At 42.2% G+C, this 18,442-nt stretch overlaps 1 protein-coding gene across 1 annotated transcript in view; it reads right to left on the bottom strand.

Annotated features, from left to right (window-relative positions):
• Nucleotides 1-18,442, bottom strand: part of PAK1 (p21 (RAC1) activated kinase 1) — a 240,750-nt gene that overhangs the window by 29,151 nt on the left and 193,157 nt on the right. The window contains 1 exon segment of the mRNA XM_053708687.1: nt 4,628-4,824. Coding sequence (XP_053564662.1) covers nt 4,628-4,824 — 197 coding nt within the window.

Below are 18,442 nucleotides of genomic sequence, written 5' to 3'. Positions count from 1 at the left end.
AGAATGTTTATTGGCAGGAGACTCTCCTCCTGAGTCCATGGACCCTGAGCCTTCAGAGAATTCCAGACAGCGCCCCAACCTAGTAGGCTGGCGTCTGTTGTTACAATTGTCCAATCTGGCCTGCTGAATGGCATCCCCCTGGACAGATGTGGCCGAGAAAGCCACCATAGAAGAGAATTTCTGGTCTCTTGATCCAGATTCAGAGTAGGGGACAAATCTGAGTAATCCCCATTCCACTGACTTAGCATGCACAATTGCAGCGGTCTGAGATGTAGGCGTGCAAAGGGTACTATGTCCATTGCTGCTACCATTAAGCCGATCACCTCCATGCATTGAGCCACTGACGGGTGTTGAATGGAATGAAGGACACGGCATGCATTTTGAAGTTTTGTTAACCTGTCTTCTGTCAGGTAGATCTTCATTTCTACAGAATCTATAAGAGTCCCCAAGAAGGGAACTCTTGTGAGTGGAAAGAGAGAACTCTTCTTTTCGTTCACCTTCCATCCATGCGACCTTAGAAATGCCAGTACCAACTCTGTATGAGACTTGGCAGTTTGAAAGCTTGAAGCTTGTATCAGAATGTCGTCTAGGTACGGAGCTACCGAAATTCCTCGCGGTCTTAGTACCGCCAGAAGAGCACCCAGAACCTTCGTGAAGATTCTTGGAGCCGTAGCCAATCCGAATGGAAGAGCTACAAACTGGTAATGCCTGTCTAGGAAGGCAAACCTTAGATACCGGTAATGATCCTTGTGAATCGGTATGTGAAGGTAAGCATCCTTTAAATCCACTGTGGTCATGTACTGACCCTTTTGGATCATGGGTAGGATTGTCCGAATAGTTTCCATTTTGAACGATGGAACTCTTAGGAATTTGTTTAGGATCTTTAAATCCAAGATTGGCCTGAAGGTTCCCTCTTTTTTTGGGAACCACAAACAGATTTGAGTAAAACCCCTGTCCGTGTTCCGACCGCGGAACCGGATGGATCACTCCCATTAGTAAAAGATCTTGTACACAGCGTAGAAACGCCTCTTTCTTTATTTGGTTTGTTGACAACCTTGACAGATGAAATCTCCCTTTTGGGGGAGAGGATTTGAAGTCCAGAAGATATCCCTGAGATATGATCTCTAACGCCCAGGGATCCTGGACATCTCTTGCCCAAGCCTGGGCGAAGAGAGAAAGTCTGCCCCCCACTAGATCCGTTCCCGGATCGGGGGCCCTCAATTCATGCTGTCTTAGGGGCAGCAGCAGGTTTCCTGGCCTGCTTGCCCTTGTTCCAGGACTGGTTAGGTCTCCAGCCTTGTCTGTAGCGAGCAACAGCTCCTTCCTGTTTTGGTGCAGAGGAAGTTGATGCTGCTCCTGCCTTGAAATTACGAAAGGAACGAAAATTAGACTGTCTAGCCGGGCCCGAATAAGGTCTGCCCTTTGAAAGGTATGTTAAGTAATTTAGATTTAGAAGCAACGTCAGCTGACCAGGATTTTAGCCACAGCGCTCTGCGTGCCTGAATGGCGAATCCGGAATTCTTAGCCGTAAGTTTAGTTAAATGTACTACGGCATCCGAAATAAAAGAATTAGCTAGCTTAAGTGTCTTAAGCTTGTTTGAAATCTCATCTATAGTTATTGAGTCAAGAGTCTCTTCCAGGGACTCGGACCAAAAAGCGGCTGCGGCCGTGACAGACGCAATACATGCAAGGGGTTGCAATATAAAACCTTGTTGAACAAACATTTTCTTAAGGTAACCCTCTAATTTTTTATCCATTGGATCTGAAAAGGCACAGCTATCCTCCACCGGGATAGTGGTACGCTTAGCCAGAGTAGAAACCGCTCCCTCCACCTTAGGGACCGTCTGCCATAAGTCCCGTGTGGTGGCGTCTATTGGAAACATTTTTCTAAATACAGGAGGGGGGGAAAAGGGTACACCGGGCCTATCCCACTCCTTAGTAATTATCTCTGTAAGCCTCTTAGGTATAGGAAATACGTCAGTACCGCATAGTATCTATCCAGCCTACATAATTTCTCTGGAATTGCAACGGTGTTACAATCATTCAGAGCTGCTAATACCTCCCCTAACAGTACACGGAGGTTTTCGAGCTTAAACTTAAAATTAGAAATGTCTGAATCCACTCTATTGGGATCAGAACCGTCACCTGCAGAATGAAGCTCTCCGTCCTCATGTTCTGCATACTGTGACGCAGTATCTGACATGGCCCTAATATTATCAGCGCACTCTGTTCTCACCCCAGAGTGATCACGCTTAACTCTAAGTTCTGGTAATTTAGACAAAACTTCAGTCATAACATTAGCCATGTCCTGTAATGTGATTTGTAATGGCCGCCCTGAAGTACTCGGCGCTACAATATCACGCACCTCCCGAGCAGGAGATGCAGGTACTGACACGTGAGGCGAGTTAGTCGGCATAACTCTCCCCTCGTTGTTTGGTGAATGATGTTCAATTTGTACAGATTGACTTTTATTTAAAGTAGCATCAATGCAATTAGTACATAAAGTTCTATTGGGCTCCACTTTGGCTTTAGCACATATAGCACAGAGATATTCCTCTGAGTCAGACATGTTTAACACACTAGCAATTAAACTAGCAACTTGGAAATACTTTTTCAAAGCAACTTACAAATAATATGAAAAACGTACTGTGCCTTTAAGAAGCACAGAAAAAAAGTTATGACAGTTGAGAAAACAATAAACCGGAGAAACTATAACATCAAATTCTTTCCGGTAAAAACACAATTTAGCAAAGGATTGCCCCCATTAGTAATGGATAACTAACCCTTAAATAGCAGAAAAAATGTACAGAATATAACGTTTTTTATCACAGTCAAGCACAATCTCACAGGTCTGCTGTGAGTGATTACCTCCCTCAAAATAACTTTTGAAGACCCCTGAGCTCTGTAGAGACGAACCGGATCATGCAGGGAAGAAAACAGACTTGTGACTGAATTTTCTGATGCGTAGCAAAAGCGCCAAAATAGGCCCCTCCCCCTCACACACAACAGTGAGGAAGATCAGTAAACTGACTTAAATTAAATAAAACGACCGCCAAGTGGAAAAAAACAGTGCTCAAAACAATTTTTCACCCAGTACCTCAGATAATTAAACGATTTAACATGCCAGCAAAACGTTTAACCTCAATAAATGAAATGTCATTAGAAAGCCTGTTGCTAGTCGTTCCCACTGCAAGTTAGGCTAAGAGTCTTATGCATACAGTATTATCCCAGTGAAGTGCCATTCCCCAGAATACTGAAGTGTAAATATACATACATGACAGCCTGATACCAGTTGCTACTACTGCATTTAAGGCTGAACTTACATTATATCGGTATTGGCAGTATTTTCTCAGTCAAATCCATTTCTCAGAAAATAATATGCTGCTACATACCTCTTTGCAGGTGAACCTGCCCGCTGTCCCCTGATCTGAAGTTTACCTCACTCCTCAGATGGCCGAGAACAGCAAGATGATCTTAACTACGCCGGCTAAAATCATACAAAAAAAACTCAGGTAGATTCTTCTTCAAATTCTACCTGAGAGGGAACAACACACTCCGGTGCTGTTTTAAAATAACAAACTTTTGATTGAAGGTATAAAACTAAGTATAATCACCACAGTCCTCTCACACATCCTATCTATTAGTTGGGTGCAAGAGAATGACTGGGTGTGACGTAGAGGGGAGGAGCTATATAGCAGCTCTGCTGGGTGATCCTCTTGCACTTCCTGTTGGGGAGGAGTTAATATCCCAGAAGTAATGATGACCCGTGGACTGACCACACTTAACAGGAGAAATAATGGTATCTTTAGAAAGTCCATTTAATGGCGAGAAAAACGGTATATAATATGTGTGGGTACAGTAAATGAGTAAGAGTAAAATTACAGCTAAACACAAACACTGCAGAAATGTAAAAATAGCCTTGGTCCCAAACGGTCAGTAAATGGAAAAGTGCTGTGGTCATTAAAGGGTTAATGAATTTCAGATTATATCTTGAAATACAGAATGGTTAAAAAGGACAGAAAGTGTTAGAGGTCTGAGTGCAGGGAGAGGAGGGGGTGTCTTAAAAATCATGAGGGGGCTTAGGTGACAGAGGCAGACAGTGTCGAGTGTAGGAGAACAGACAGGAAAAATATATAGTTTTACATAGATCATATACTGACAACAAAGTTATATATCAACATGGAATCAATATGTATAAAGATGTGAAATTATGTATACAGGGGGAGTATAAAATAAACAAAAAATAAGAAATGGAATAATAATAATGGAAAAAGTGTGGACATAGTCTTACCTGTGTACCTATGTATAAAGAGTGCTACTTTTTCAACAAAAGATAGTGAGAGAATGAAGCAAATTTGATTTTTGAAGTAAAATTTGAAAGCGCAAGAAAAAACTAGAAATGCTTCTCTCTCAGTACAGGAACATCCATTAAAAAAATATATAAAAATGATATTAAATTTCCTCTCTTGGAATAAACAAAGAAAATAAATTATGTGTTGCCATCTGTTTACAAAAACCCCAATTACCTAAAAAGTGCAGCTTAGTATTATATGCAATCATAAAGCATTTCAGTTCTTGGGGTTAGTGTTCCATAACATCATAAGCTGAAGTTTAATGTGATACTGACCCTAAGAGGGTTTTCATTCAAATACGGAGGTTCCCCTTCCACCATCTCAATTGCCATTATTCCAAGAGACCAAATGTCCACTTTAGGACCGTACGCTTTGCGGGTCACCACTTCGGGAGCCATCCAGTAGGGCGTGCCAACCATTGTGCTTCGTTTACTTTGCTCTGGAGTTATTTGCGCACAAAATCCAAAATCAGCTACAAAATAAAGTGACAAATAAAATCAGAGGGATTCATTTCATAAGCTACGCACCAGTATTCTTTCAAGACACTTCTCAATCGTTGATAGAAAAAAAGCCCAAACTGCTAAATATATGTTTAAAAACCACAGAGATATAGTTATTTCTTACCAAATGACTTTAAAATAGAGCAGTTACTTAATTTGCAAATCAAAGAAATGATTAAAGATTAAAAAACAATGTAATTAATTTGCACCAATAGCTCATAACAGACTACAACTAATGATGTAAACAAGCTTTAAAAGGGACAGTTAAGTAAAAAAAACAAAAAAACTTTCATGATTTAAATAGGGCATGTAATTTGAAACAACTTTCCAATTTACCTTTATCACCAATTTTGCTTTGTTCTCTTGGTATTCTTAGACCTTTAAGGCCGCCTCTAATCTGAAAGCATTTTGGCAGTTTTTCACCACTAGAGGGCGTTAGATCATGTGTTTCATATAGATAACATTGAGCTCACGCATGTGAAGCTCCTAGGAGTGATCACTGATTGGCAAAACATGCGAGTCTGTCAACAAAAAACTGAAATAAGGGGGCAGTTGGCAGAGGTATAGATACAAGGTAATTACAGAGGTAAAATGTGTATTATTATAACTGTGTTGGTTATGCAAAACTGGGGAATGGGTAATAAAGGGATTATCTACCTTTTTAAACAACAACAATTCTGGTGTTGACTGTCCCTTTAAGAAGGGACTTTTAAAAGGGACATGAAATCCACATTTTTTTCTTGATTGAATGATTCAGACAGAGTATGGAGGATTTTAAACAACTTTCCAATAATTGTTAAGGGGTTAAATGAAACTGTCCTTAAAAGGTCGGTCTACTCCGGAATTTTTATTGTTTAAAAAGATAGATCGTCCCTTTATTACCAATTTCCCAGTTTTGCATAACCAACACTGTTATATTAATATACATTTTACCTTTGTATTACCTTGTATCTAAGCCTCTACAGACTGCCCCCTTATTTCAGTTAATTTGACAGACTCATTTAACCAATCAGTGCTGACTCCTAGGTAACATCACGGGAGTGAGCACAATGTTATCTATATGGCACAAATTAACTAATGTTCTCTAGCTGTAAAAAAACCCGTCAACATGCACTGAGATAAGAGGCAACCTTCAAGGGTTTAGAGATTATCCTACCTAGGTTTAGCTTTCAACAAAGAATACCAAAAGAACAAAGCAAATTTTATGATTAAACAAATTGGAACGTTGTTTTAAATTGCATGCCCTATCTGAATCATAAAAGTCTAATTTTGATAAGACTGTCACTTTACTCACTGTCCTGTAATATAAATGTAAAAAAAACTGATCTCACTCCAAGTTAACTTAAAGGGACATAAAACCAAAATTTTACTGTTGTCACTTTTGCTTCATTCTCTTGGTATCTTTTTTAGTAAAGAAGCAGGAATGCACTCCTGTGAGCTAGCTGAACACATTTGTAAGCCAATGAAATGGGCATACATGTTCAGCCACCAATCAGCACCTGAGCCTATCTAGCTTTTCAACAAAGGATTCAAGCAAATTAGATAATAGAAGTAAACTGGAAAGTTGTTTAAAATTGTATGCTCTGATTTATGAAAGTTTTTTTGGGGTATAATGCCCATTTAAATTGAATATATCCAGTTACATTATTCAACTCTATAACAAACAAGACAAGGGTTCCAGCATTGCCAAACATATCATCAATATAGCGCCACCATACTGTAAATAAAGTAGATGTTTAAAATAAAATTAGCCTTCAAAAAAAAAAATATATTTACAATACGATACCACTACCAATAATTGTGTGATAAAATGTAAATCTGCTGGACATAAGAAGTGATCTGAAAGCCACAATATCGCTTACATGAATAATAATAGCAGTAGGCAAACTGCCCACTTAAAGGCCATACAGGATATAAATTATACCTTTAATTGCAGGTTTACCCAGGTAACCACCAGAAAAAAAAATTAGTGACAGATTAAAATTGTATCTAAGAAGAAAATAGCAGCGTTAGAGAAAATAGAATCCGTTATTGCACCTGTACTGTGCCCTGGATGGGATCAAAATCGCAGTATTTATCATTCAGTTGCTTCCTGCCAAAGGGCATTTACTATAAGGACATTGTACGAAGAGCAACAGTTAAAGGGACACAAAACAAACATTTTACTTTCATGATTCGGGCATACAATTTTAAAGAACTTTCCAATTTACTTCTATTATCTAATTTGCATCATTTTCTTGGTATCAGTGGCAGACTGAGACCAACCAGAGTCCAAGGGCACAAATTAGAGAAGGGCCCCCACCCAACCTCCTATGCCGCTCCCTCAACCCATGCCCTGCCTGCCTCACCCCCAACAGGGCCCTCAACCTCAAGGGAGAGGGCACCCAACATCAAGAGGCAGGGACCCCATACTCAAGGGCCAGACCTCACACCACAGGACCCCACCAGAGCAACAGACCTCCTATCCAAGTACAGGGCCCCCACTCCAGGGACAGGGCACCCTCTCTGCCCACCCTTAACTGCTTAGTTACTAATAGCACAGCTATCGGCACTCCGCTAGCTCCTGACAATCTGCTGCTTTCCCCAGCTCACAAACACTAGCGCTGCTGTCCCAAACTAAAACTGGGGCCCCCTGACATGTTGGGCCCTCAGTCCAGGTCTTATTCCCTGACTGTTCTGTCCATCCCTGCTTGTTATCCTTTATTGAAAAGCATATGTAGGTAGGCTTAGGGGCAGCAAGGTACTACTGGGAGCTAGCTGCTGATTGGCAGATGTACACATATGTCTCGTTATTGGCTTACCCAAATGTATAATTAGCTAGCTCCCAGTAGAGCATTGCTGCTCTTTCAGCAAAGGAAGCCAAGAGAATGAAGTAAATATGATAGACAAACTAGAAAGTTGTTTAAAAATGTATACTCTGAATTATGAAAGAAAAACTGTGGGTTCTATGTCCCTTTAAATATGTTGAAATATTATTTTGGATTAAAATTGTTACAAAGGACAAATAAGCAGCTCTAATCCTTCAGAGATGGTCAACTTGAGTTACTGACCCTAGAACTGTGTTCAACCATTTGTGCTGTGCTTAGCAACAATTTTATCTAAAAATGAAAAACTAATGAATAACATGTCATTTCTGTTTCTTTGAGATGGTAATATGAAATGATAAATCACATAAAATGCATATATAGAGTCTGCAATACACTTTCATTACTTATTTTGTCCCCTTTTCCTTTAATTTCATTCTGAAATTGTGAGCTTTCAGTTCCTGTTAAAAATGGAAGTGCAGAACACTGTTATATTCCTCACAGTCATTGGCTGCACACTCTAGTGACCTATGTATAACTGTTCCTAATTGGCCACAGCAGAGAAGGTAACCCAAGTTACAACATGGCAGCTCTCATTGTTTTATAGACACTAAAACTTTATACTTAAAGGGATATGAAACCCAAAAATGTTCTTTCATGATTCAGATAGAGAATACAATTTTAAACAACTTTCTAATTTACTTTACTAATTTACTTAACTGACCACATGGGTGAGCCAATGACTATCAACAGCTAGAACCTAGGTTCTCTACTGCTCCTGAGCTTGCCTAAATAAACATTTCAACAAAGGATAACAAGAGAAGGAAGCAAATTAAATAATAGAAGTAAATTGTAAAATTGTTTAAAATTATATTCTCTATCTGAATCATGAAAGAAAATTTTTGGGTTTCATGTCCCTTTAATTCAACAAAATTTAAACAGCTAATGAAGCTTTAAAAATACATCTACATGTTATTCTCAGACTAATCTTTTCTTTGAATGCATCATTCTATCTAGAATTTATGTAGTGTTTAACGTCCCTTTAATGCTTAAAGGGACATTCAAGTCAAAATTTTAATGCACATAGATTTATTATACAGTATCTTTGAATAGAAACATATTTACAATATACATGTATTGGCAAAAATGCTTCTAGTAAAAGTTATCACCGTTTTAGTGTTAACATATTTCTCTGCATGAGCATGTGAAGTAGAGCTGCAACAACTAATCGGCATAATCGATAATAATCGATTATGAAAATAGTCGTCAACGAATCTCATAACTGATTAGTTGGTTTGCAATTAGTTGGTCTGTGCACAGCACCAACTGCTTTACTCCAATGAGCTCCTGCGCATGGTATTGTGTTTTATGGTTATGCCCTTAGCCTGAAGGAAGTCTACAGACATTTTACTTTTCACTTTTTCAGGACACACTAAGTTTCTTTTTAAGTTTAGAACTACTCCTGTCTTATGTGCAACCCAGAAATAAAAACAGAATTTATGCTTACCTGATAAATTACTTTCTCCAACGGTGTGTCCGGTCCACGGCGTCATCCTTACTTGTGGGAATATCTCTTCCCCAACAGGAAATGGCAAAGAGTCCCAGCAAAGCTGGCCATATAGTCCCTCCTAGGCTCCGCCCACCCCAGTCATTCGACCGACTGACAGGAGGAAAAATATAGGAGAAACCATATGGTACCGTGGTGACTATAGTTAGAGAAAATAATTCATCAGACCTGATTAAAAAACCAGGGCGGGCCGTGGACTGGACACACCATTGGAGAAAGTAATTTATCAGGTAAGCATAAATTCTGTTTTCTCCAACATTGGTGTGTCTGGTCCACGGCGTCATCCTTACTTGTGGGAACCAATACCAAAGCTTTAGGACACGGATGAAGGGAGGGAGCAAATCAGGTTACCTAAACTGAAGGCACCACGGCTTGCAAAACCTTTCTCCCAAAAATAGCCTCCAAAGAAGCAAAAGTATCAAATTTGTAAAATTTGGCAAAAGTGTGCAGTGAAGACCAAGTCGCTGCCTTACATATCTGATCAACAGAAGCCTCGTTCTTGAAAGCCCATGTGGAAGCCACAGCCCTAGTGGAGTGAGCTGTGATTCTTTCAGGAGGCTGCCGTCCGGCAGTCTCGTAAGCCAATCGGATGATGCTTTTAAGCCAAAAGGAAAGAGAGGTAGAAGTCGCTTTTTGACCTCTCCTTTTACCAGAATAGACGACAAACAGAGAAGATGTTTGTCTGAAATCCTTTGTAGCTTCTAAATAGAATTTTAGAGCACGGACTACGTCCAAATTGTGTAACAAACGTTCCTTCTTTGAAACTGGATTCGGACACAAAGAAGGTACAACTATCTCCTGGTTAATATTTTTGTTAGAAACAACCTTTGGCAGAAAACCAGGCTTAGAACGCAAAACCACCTTACCTGCATGGAACACCAGATAGGGCGGAGAACACTGCAGAGCAGATAACTCTGAAACTCTTCTAGCAGAAGAAATAGCAACCAAAAACAAAACTTTCCAAGATAACAACTTAATATCTATGGAATGTAGAGGTTCAAAACGGAACCCCTTGAAGAACTGAAAGAACTAGATTTAAACTCCAGGGAGGAGTCAAAGGTCTGTAAACAGGCTTGATCCTAACCAGAGCCTGAACAAATGCTTGAACATCTGGCATAGCTGCCAGTCGTTTGTGTAGTAAGACAGATAAAGCAGAAATCTGTCCCTTTAGAGAACTCGCAGATAATCCTTTATCCAAACTTTCTTGCAGAAAGGAAAGAATCTTAGGAATTTTTACCTTATTCCAAGGGAATCCCTTGGATTCACACCAGCAGATATATCTTTTCCATATTTTATGGTAAATCTTTCTAGTTACCGGTTTTCTGGCCTGAACCAGAGTATCAATCACCGAATCTGAAAACCCACGCATTGATAGAATCAAGCGTTCAATCTCCAAGCCGTCAGCTGGAGGGAGACCAGATTTGGATGTTCGAATGGACCCTGAACAAGAAGGTCCTGTCTCAAAGGTAGCTTCCATGGTGGAACCGATGACATATTCACCAGGTCTGCATACCAAGTCCTGCGTGGCCACGCAGGAGCTATCAAGATCACCGAGACCCTCTCCTGTTTGATCCTGGCTACCAGCCTGGGAATGAGAGGAAACGGTGGGAACACATAAGCTAGGTTGAAGGTCCAAGGCGCTACTAGTGCATCCACTAGAGTCGCCTTGGAATCCCTGGATCTGGACCCGTAGCAAGGAACCTTGAAGTGCTGACGAGACGCCATCAGATCCATGTCTGGAATGCCCCATAATTGAGTCAACTGGGCAAAAATCTCCGGGTGGAGTTCCCACTCCCCCGGATGGAATGTCTGACGACTCAGATAATCCGCTTCCCAGTTTTCCACACCTGGGATGTGGATCGCAGATAGATGGCAGGAGTGATTCTCCGCCCATTGTATTATTTTGGTTACTTCTTTCATCGCCAGGGAACTCCTTGTTCCCCCCTGATGATTGATATACGCAACAGTCGTCATGTTGTCTGATTGGAATCTTATGAATCTGGCCTTTGCAAGCTGAGGCCAAGCCCTGAGAGCACTGAATATCGCTCTTAGTTCCAGAATGTTTATCGGGAGAAGAGACTCTTCCCGAGACCTTAGTCCCTGAGCTTTCAGGGATTCCCAGACAGCACCCCAGCCCACTAGACTGGCGTCGGTCGTGACAATGACCCACTCTGGTCTGCAGAAGCTCATTCCCTGGGATAGGTGGTCCAGGGATATCCACCAACGGAGTGAATCTCTGGTCTTCTGATCTACTTGAATCACTGGAGACAAGTCTGTATAGTCCCCATTCCACTGTTTCAGCATGCACAGTTGTAATGGTCTTAGATGAATTCGCGCAAAAGGAACTATGTCCATTGCTGCACCCATCAACCCTACTATTTCCATGCACTGAGCTATGGAAGGACGTGGAACAGAATGAAGAACTTGACAAGCGCTTAGAAGTTTTGACTTTCTGACATCTGTCAGAAAGATCCTCATTTCTAAGGAATCTATTATTGTTCCCAGGAAGGGAACTCTTGTTGACGGAGACAGAGAACTTTTTTCTATGTTCACCTTCCATCCGTGAGATCTGAGAAAGGCCAGAACGATGTCTGTATGAGCCTTTGCTTTTGAGAGGGACGACGCTTGTATTAGAATGTCGTCCAAGTATGGTACTACTGCAATGCCCCTCGGTCTTAGAACCGCTAGAAGGGACCCGAGTACCTTTGTGAAAATCCTTGGAGCAGTGGCTAATCCGAATGGGAGGGCCACAAACTGGTAATGTTTGTCCAGAAAGGCGAACGTTAGGAACTGATGATGTTCTTTGTGGATAGGAATATGTAGGTACGCATCCTTTAGATCCACGGTAGTCATAAATTGACCTTCCTGGATAGTGGGTAGAATCGTTCGAATGGTTTCCATTTTGAACGATGGTACCCTGAGAAATTTGTTTAGGATCTTTAAATCCAGAATTGGTCTGAAGGTTCCCTCTTTTTTGAGAACTACGAACAGATTTGAGCAAAATCCCATTCCTTGTTCCGTCATTGGAACTGGGTGTATCACTCCCATCTTTAGCAGGTCTTCTACACAATGTAAGAACGCCTGTCTCTTTATTTGGTTTGAGGATAAGTGAGACATGTGGAACCTTCCCCTTGGGGGTAGTTCCTTGAATTCCAGAAGATAACCCTGAGAAACTATTTCTAGCGTCCAGGGATCCTGAACATCTCTTGCCCAAGCCTGAGCAAAGAGAGAGAGTCTGCCCCCCACTAGATCCAGTCCCGGATCGGGGGCTACTCCTTCATGCTGTTTTGTTAGCGGTAGCAGGCTTCTTGGTCTGCTTACCCTTGTTCCAGCCTTGCATCGGTTTCCAGGCTGGTTTGGACTCTGAGGCATTACCCTCTTGCTTAGAGGATGCAGAATTAGAGGCCGGTCCGTTCCTGAAATTACGAAAGGAACGAAAATTAGACTTATTCTTGGCCTTGAAATGCCTATCTTGTGGGAGGGCGTGGCCCTTTCCCCCAGTGATGTCTGAGATAATCTCTTTCAATTCTGGTCCAAAGAGAGTTTTACCCTTGAAGGGGATGTTAAGCAATTTTGTTTTGGATGATACATCCGCTGACCAAGACTTTAGCCAAAGCGCTTTGCGCGCCACAATTGCAAACCCTGAATTTTTCGCCGCTAATCTAGCTAATTGCAAAGCGGCATCGAAAATAAAAGAGTTAGCCAACTTAAGTGCTTGAACTCTGTCCATAACCTCCTCATATGGAGTCTCTCTACTGAGCGACTTTTCTAGTTCCTCGAACCAGAACCACGCTGCTGTAGTGACAGGAACAATGCACGAAATGGGTTGTAGAAGGTAACCTTGCTGTACAAAAATCTTTTTAAGCAAACCTTCCAATTTTTTATCCATAGGATCTTTGAAAGCACAACTATCTTTGATAGGAATAGTAGTGCGCTTGTTTAGAGTAGAAACTGCCCCCTCGACCTTAGGGACTGTCTGCCATAAGTCCTTTCTGGGGTCGACCATAGGAAATAATTTCTTAAATATAGGAGGGGGAACAAAAGGTATGCTGGGCTTCTCCCACTCCTTATTCACTATGTCCGCCACCCGCTTGGGTATAGGAAAAGCGTCAGGGTGCACCGGAACCTCTAGGAACTTGTCCATCTTGCATAATTTTTCTGGAATGACCAAGTTGTCACAATCATCCAGAGTAGATAACACCTCCTTAAGCAGTGCGCGGAGATGTTCTAATTTAAATTTAAATGTTACAACATCAGGTTCAGCCTGTTGAGAAATTTTTCCTGAATCTGAAATTTCCCCATCTGACAAAACCTCCCTCATGGCCCCTTCAGATTGGTGTGAGGGTATGACAGAACAATTATCATCAGCGCCCTCCTGCTCTTCAGTGTTTAAAACAGAGCAATCACGCTTTCTCTGATATGCAGGCATTTTGGATAAAATATTTGCTATGGAGTTATCCATTACAGCCGTCAATTGTTGCATGGTAATAAGCATTGGCGCGCTAGAAGTACTAGGGGCCAAACTGGCGTAGACACAGAAGGAGATGATGTAGAACCATGTCTACTCCCTTCATCTGAGGAATCATCATGGGCAATTTCATTATTTGTGGCAGTACTGTCCTTACTTTGTTTGGACGCTATGGCACAATTATCACACAATTTTGAAGGGGGAGACACATTGGCTTTCATACATATAGAACATAGCTTATCTGAAGGCACAGACATGTTAAACAGGCTTAAACTTGTCAATAAAGCACAGGCTCAGCCTACAACTGGGAAGGCCCTTCCTGACTGGAAAAGGTGTCTAACATAGTGCCTGACGTTAAAAAACGTTCCCCAAGTTTATAAGTGTGAATTATCAGCATAAACATGTATAAAATGTCCAAATAAAGCAATCGATTTAGCCCATAAAAGTGTCTACCAGTTTTATAGCCCATATTAAGCCCTTTATTCTGTTTGAGACTAAGAAAATGGCTTACCGGTCCCCATGAGGGGAAATGACAGCCTTCCAGCATTACACAGTCTTGTTAGAAATATGGCTAGTCATACCTTAAGCAGAAAAGTCTGCTAACTGTTTCCCCCAACTGAAGTTACTTCATCTCAACAGTCCTATGTGGAAACAGCAATCGATTTTAGTTACTGTCTGCTAAAATCATCTTCCTCTCACAAACAGAAATCTTCATTTTTTTCTGTTTCAGAGTAAATAGTACATACCAGCACTATTTTAAAATAAACTCTTGATAGTAGAATAAAAAAACTACAACTAAACACCACATACTCTTAACCATCTCCGTGGAGATGTTGCCTGTGCAACGGCAAAGAGAATGACTGGGGTGGGCGGAGCCTAGGAGGGACTATATGGCCAGCTTTGCTGGGACTCTTTGCCATTTCCTGTTGGGGAAGAGATATTCAAACAAGTAAGGATGACGCCGTGGACCGGACACACCAATGTTGGAGAAAATATAATTTATGCTTACCTGATAAATTCATTTCTCCTGTGGTGTAGTCAGTCCACGGGTCATCCATTACTTATGGGATTATAACTCCTCCCTAACAGGAAGTGCAAGAGGATCACCCAAGCAGAGCTGCTATATAGCTCCTCCCCTCTACGTCATATCCAGTCATTCGACCGAAACCATACGAGAAAGGAGAAACTATAGGGTGCAGTGGTGACTGGAGTTTAATTAAAATGTAGACCTGCCGTAAAAAACAGGGCGGGCCGTGGACTGACTACACCACAGGAGAAATGAATTTATCAGGTAAGCATAAATTATATTTTCTCCTGTTAAGTGTAGTCAGTCCACGGGTCATCCATTACTTATGGGATACCAATACCAAAGCTAAAAGTACACGGATGACGGGAGGGACAGGCAGGATCTTTACACGGAAGGAACCACTGCCTGTAGAACCTTTCTCCCAAAAACAGCCTCCGAAGAAGCAAAAGTGTCAAATTTGTAAAATTTTGAAAAAGTGTGAAGTGAAGACCAAGTTGCAGCCTTGCAAATCTGTTCAACAGAGGCCTCATTCTTAAAGGCCCAAGTGGAAGCCACAGCTCTAGTAGAATGAGCTGTAATCCTTTCAGGAGGCTGCTGTCCAGCAGTCTCATAGGCTAAACGTATTATGCTACGAAGCCAAAGAGAGAGGTAGCCGAAGCTTTTTGACCTCTCCTCTGTCCAGAATAAACGACAAACAGGGAAGAAGTTTGACGAAAATCTTTAGTTGCCTGCAAATAAAATTTCAGGGCACGGACGACGTCCAGATTGTGCAAAAGTCGTTCCTTCTTTGAAGAAGGGTTAGGGCACAATGATGTAACAACAATCTCTTGATTGATATTCTTGTTAGTGACTACCTTAGGTAAGAACCCAGGTTTAGTACGCAGAACTACCTTGTCTGAATGAAAAATCAGATAAGGAGAATCACAATGTAAGGCCGATAACTCAGAGACTCTTCGAGCCGAGGAAATAGCCATTAAAAACAGAACTTTCCAAGATAACAGCTTGATATCGATGGAATGAAGGGGTTCAAACGGAACACCTTGCAGAACGTTAAGAACTAAGTTTAAGCTCCACGGTGGAGCAACAGTCTTAAACACAGGCTTAATCCTAGTCAAAGCCTGACAAAAAGCCTGAACGTCTGGAACTTCTGCCAGACGTTTGTGTAAAAGAATAGACAGAGCTGAAATCTGTCCCTTTAACGAACTAGCAGATAAACCCTTTTCTAAACCTTCTTGTAGAAAAGACAATATCCTAGGAATCCTAACCTTACTCCATGAGTAACTCTTGGATTTGCACCAATATAAGTATTTACGCCATATTTTATGGTAAATTTTCCTGGTAACAGGTTTCCTAGCCTGTATTAAGGTATCAATCACTGACTCCGAGAATCCACGCTTTGATAGAATCAAGCGTTCAATCTCCATGCAGTCAGCCTCAGAGAAATTAGGTTTGGATGTTTGAAAGGACCCTGAATCAGAAGGTCCTGTCTCAGAGGCAGAGACCATGGTGGACAGGACGACATGTCCACTAGATCTGCATACCAGGTCCTGCGTGGCCACGCAGGCGCTATTAGAATCACCAATGCTCTCTCCTGTTTGATCCTGGCAATCAATCGAGGAAGCATCGGGAAAGGTGGAAACACATAAGCCATGTTGAAGACCCAAGGTGCTGTCAGAGCATCTATCAGTACCGCTCCCGGGTCCCTGGACCTGGATCCGTAACAAGGAAGCTTGGCGTTCTGGCGAGACGCCATGAGATCCAGATCTGGTTTGCCCCAATGATGAAGCAGTTGGGCAAACACCTCCGGATGAAGTTCCCACTCCCCCGGATGAAAGGTCTGGCGACTTAGAAAATCCGCCTCCCAGTTCTCCACGCCTGGGATGTGGATCGCTGACAGGTGGCAAGAGTGAGACTCTGCCCAGCGAATTATCTTTGAGACTTCCATCATCGCTAGGGAACTCCTTGTTCCTCCTTGATGGTTGATGTAAACCACAGTCGTGATGTTGTCAGACTGAAACCTGATGAACCTCAGAGTTGCTAACTGAGGCCAAGCCAGAAGAGCATTGAAAATTGCTCTTAATTCCAGAATGTTTATTGGAAGGAGTCTCTCCTCCTGAGTCCATGATCCCTGAGCCTTCAGGGAATTCCAGACTGCGCCCCAACCTAGAAGGCTGGCGTCCGTTGTTACAATCGTCCAATCTGGCCTGCGGAAGGGCATCCCCTTGGATAGATGTGGCCGAGAAAGCCACCATAGAAGAGAATCTCTGGTCTCTTGATCCAGATTTAGCAGAGGGGACAAATCTGAGTAATCCCCATTCCACTGACTTAGCATGCACAATTGCAGCGGTCTGAGATGCAGGCGCGCAAATGGTACTATGTCCATTGCCGCTACCATTAAGCCGATTACCTCCATGCACTGAGCCACTGACGGGTGTTGAATGGAATGAAGGACACGGCAAGCATTTAGAAGTTTTGATAACCTGTCCTCCGTCAGGTAAATTTTCATTTCTACAGAATCTATAAGAGTCCCTAGAAAGGGAACTCTTGTGAGTGGCAATAGAGAACTCTTTTCTACGTTCACCTTCCACCCATGCGACCTTAGAAATGCCAGAACTAACTCTGTATGAGACTTGGCAGTTTGGAAACTTGACGCTTGTATCAGAATGTCGTCTAGGTACGGAGCTACCGCTATGCCTCGCGGTCTTAGTACCGCCAGAAGAGAGCCCAGAACCTTTGTAAAGATTCTTGGAGCCGTAGCTAACCCGAAGGGAAGAGCTACAAACTGGTAATGCCTGTTTAGGAAGGCAAATCTTAGATACCGGTAATGATCCTTGTGAATCGGTATGTGAAGGTAGGCATCCTTTAAATCCACTGTGGTCATGTACTGACCCTCTTGGATCATGGGTAAGATGGTTCGAATAGTTTCCATTTTGAACGATGGAACTCTTAGGAATTTGTTTAGGATCTTTAAGTCCAAGATTGGTCTGAAGGTTCCCTCTTTTTTGGGAACCACAAACAGATTTGAATAGAATCCTTGCCCGTGTTCCGACCGCGGAACTGGGTGGATCACTCCCATTAGTAAGAGGTCTTGTACACAGCGTAGAAACGCCTCTTTCTTTATCTGGTTTGCTGATAACCTTGAAAGATGAAATCTCCCTTGTGGAGGAGAAGCTTTGAAGTCCAGAAGATATCCCTGAGATATGATCTCCAACGCCCAGGGATCCTGGACATCTCTTGCCCAAGCCTGGGCGAAGAGAGAAAGTCTGCCCCCCACTAGATCCGTTTCCGGATCGGGGACCCTCACTTCATGCTGTCTTAGGGGCAGCAGCAGGTTTTCTGGCCTGCTTGCCCTTGTTCCAGGACTGGTTAGGTTTCCAGCCCTGTCTGTAGCGAGCAACAGTTCCTTCCTGTCTTGGAGCGGAGGAAGTTGATGCTGCTCCTGCCTTGAAGTTACGAAAGGCACGAAAATTAGACTGTTTAGCCTTTGGTTTGGCCCCGTCTTGAGGCAGGGCATGGCCCTTACCTCCAGTAATGTCAGCGATAATTTCTTTCAAGCCGGGCCCGAATAATGTCTGCCCTTTGAAAGGAATATTAAGCAATTTAGATTTAGAAGTCACATCAGCTGACCAGGATTTAAGCCACAGCGCTCTACGCGCTTGAATGGCGAATCCGGAGTTCTTAGCCGTAAGTTTGGTTAAGTGTACTACGGCATCAGAAATAAATG

The sequence above is a fragment of the Bombina bombina genome, chromosome 3, assembly GCF_027579735.1.
Source record: "Bombina bombina isolate aBomBom1 chromosome 3, aBomBom1.pri, whole genome shotgun sequence".
Taxonomy (NCBI): domain Eukaryota; kingdom Metazoa; phylum Chordata; class Amphibia; order Anura; family Bombinatoridae; genus Bombina; species Bombina bombina.
Note: the sequence above shows the minus strand (reverse complement) of the source record. Positions and strands in the feature narration are given on the sequence as shown.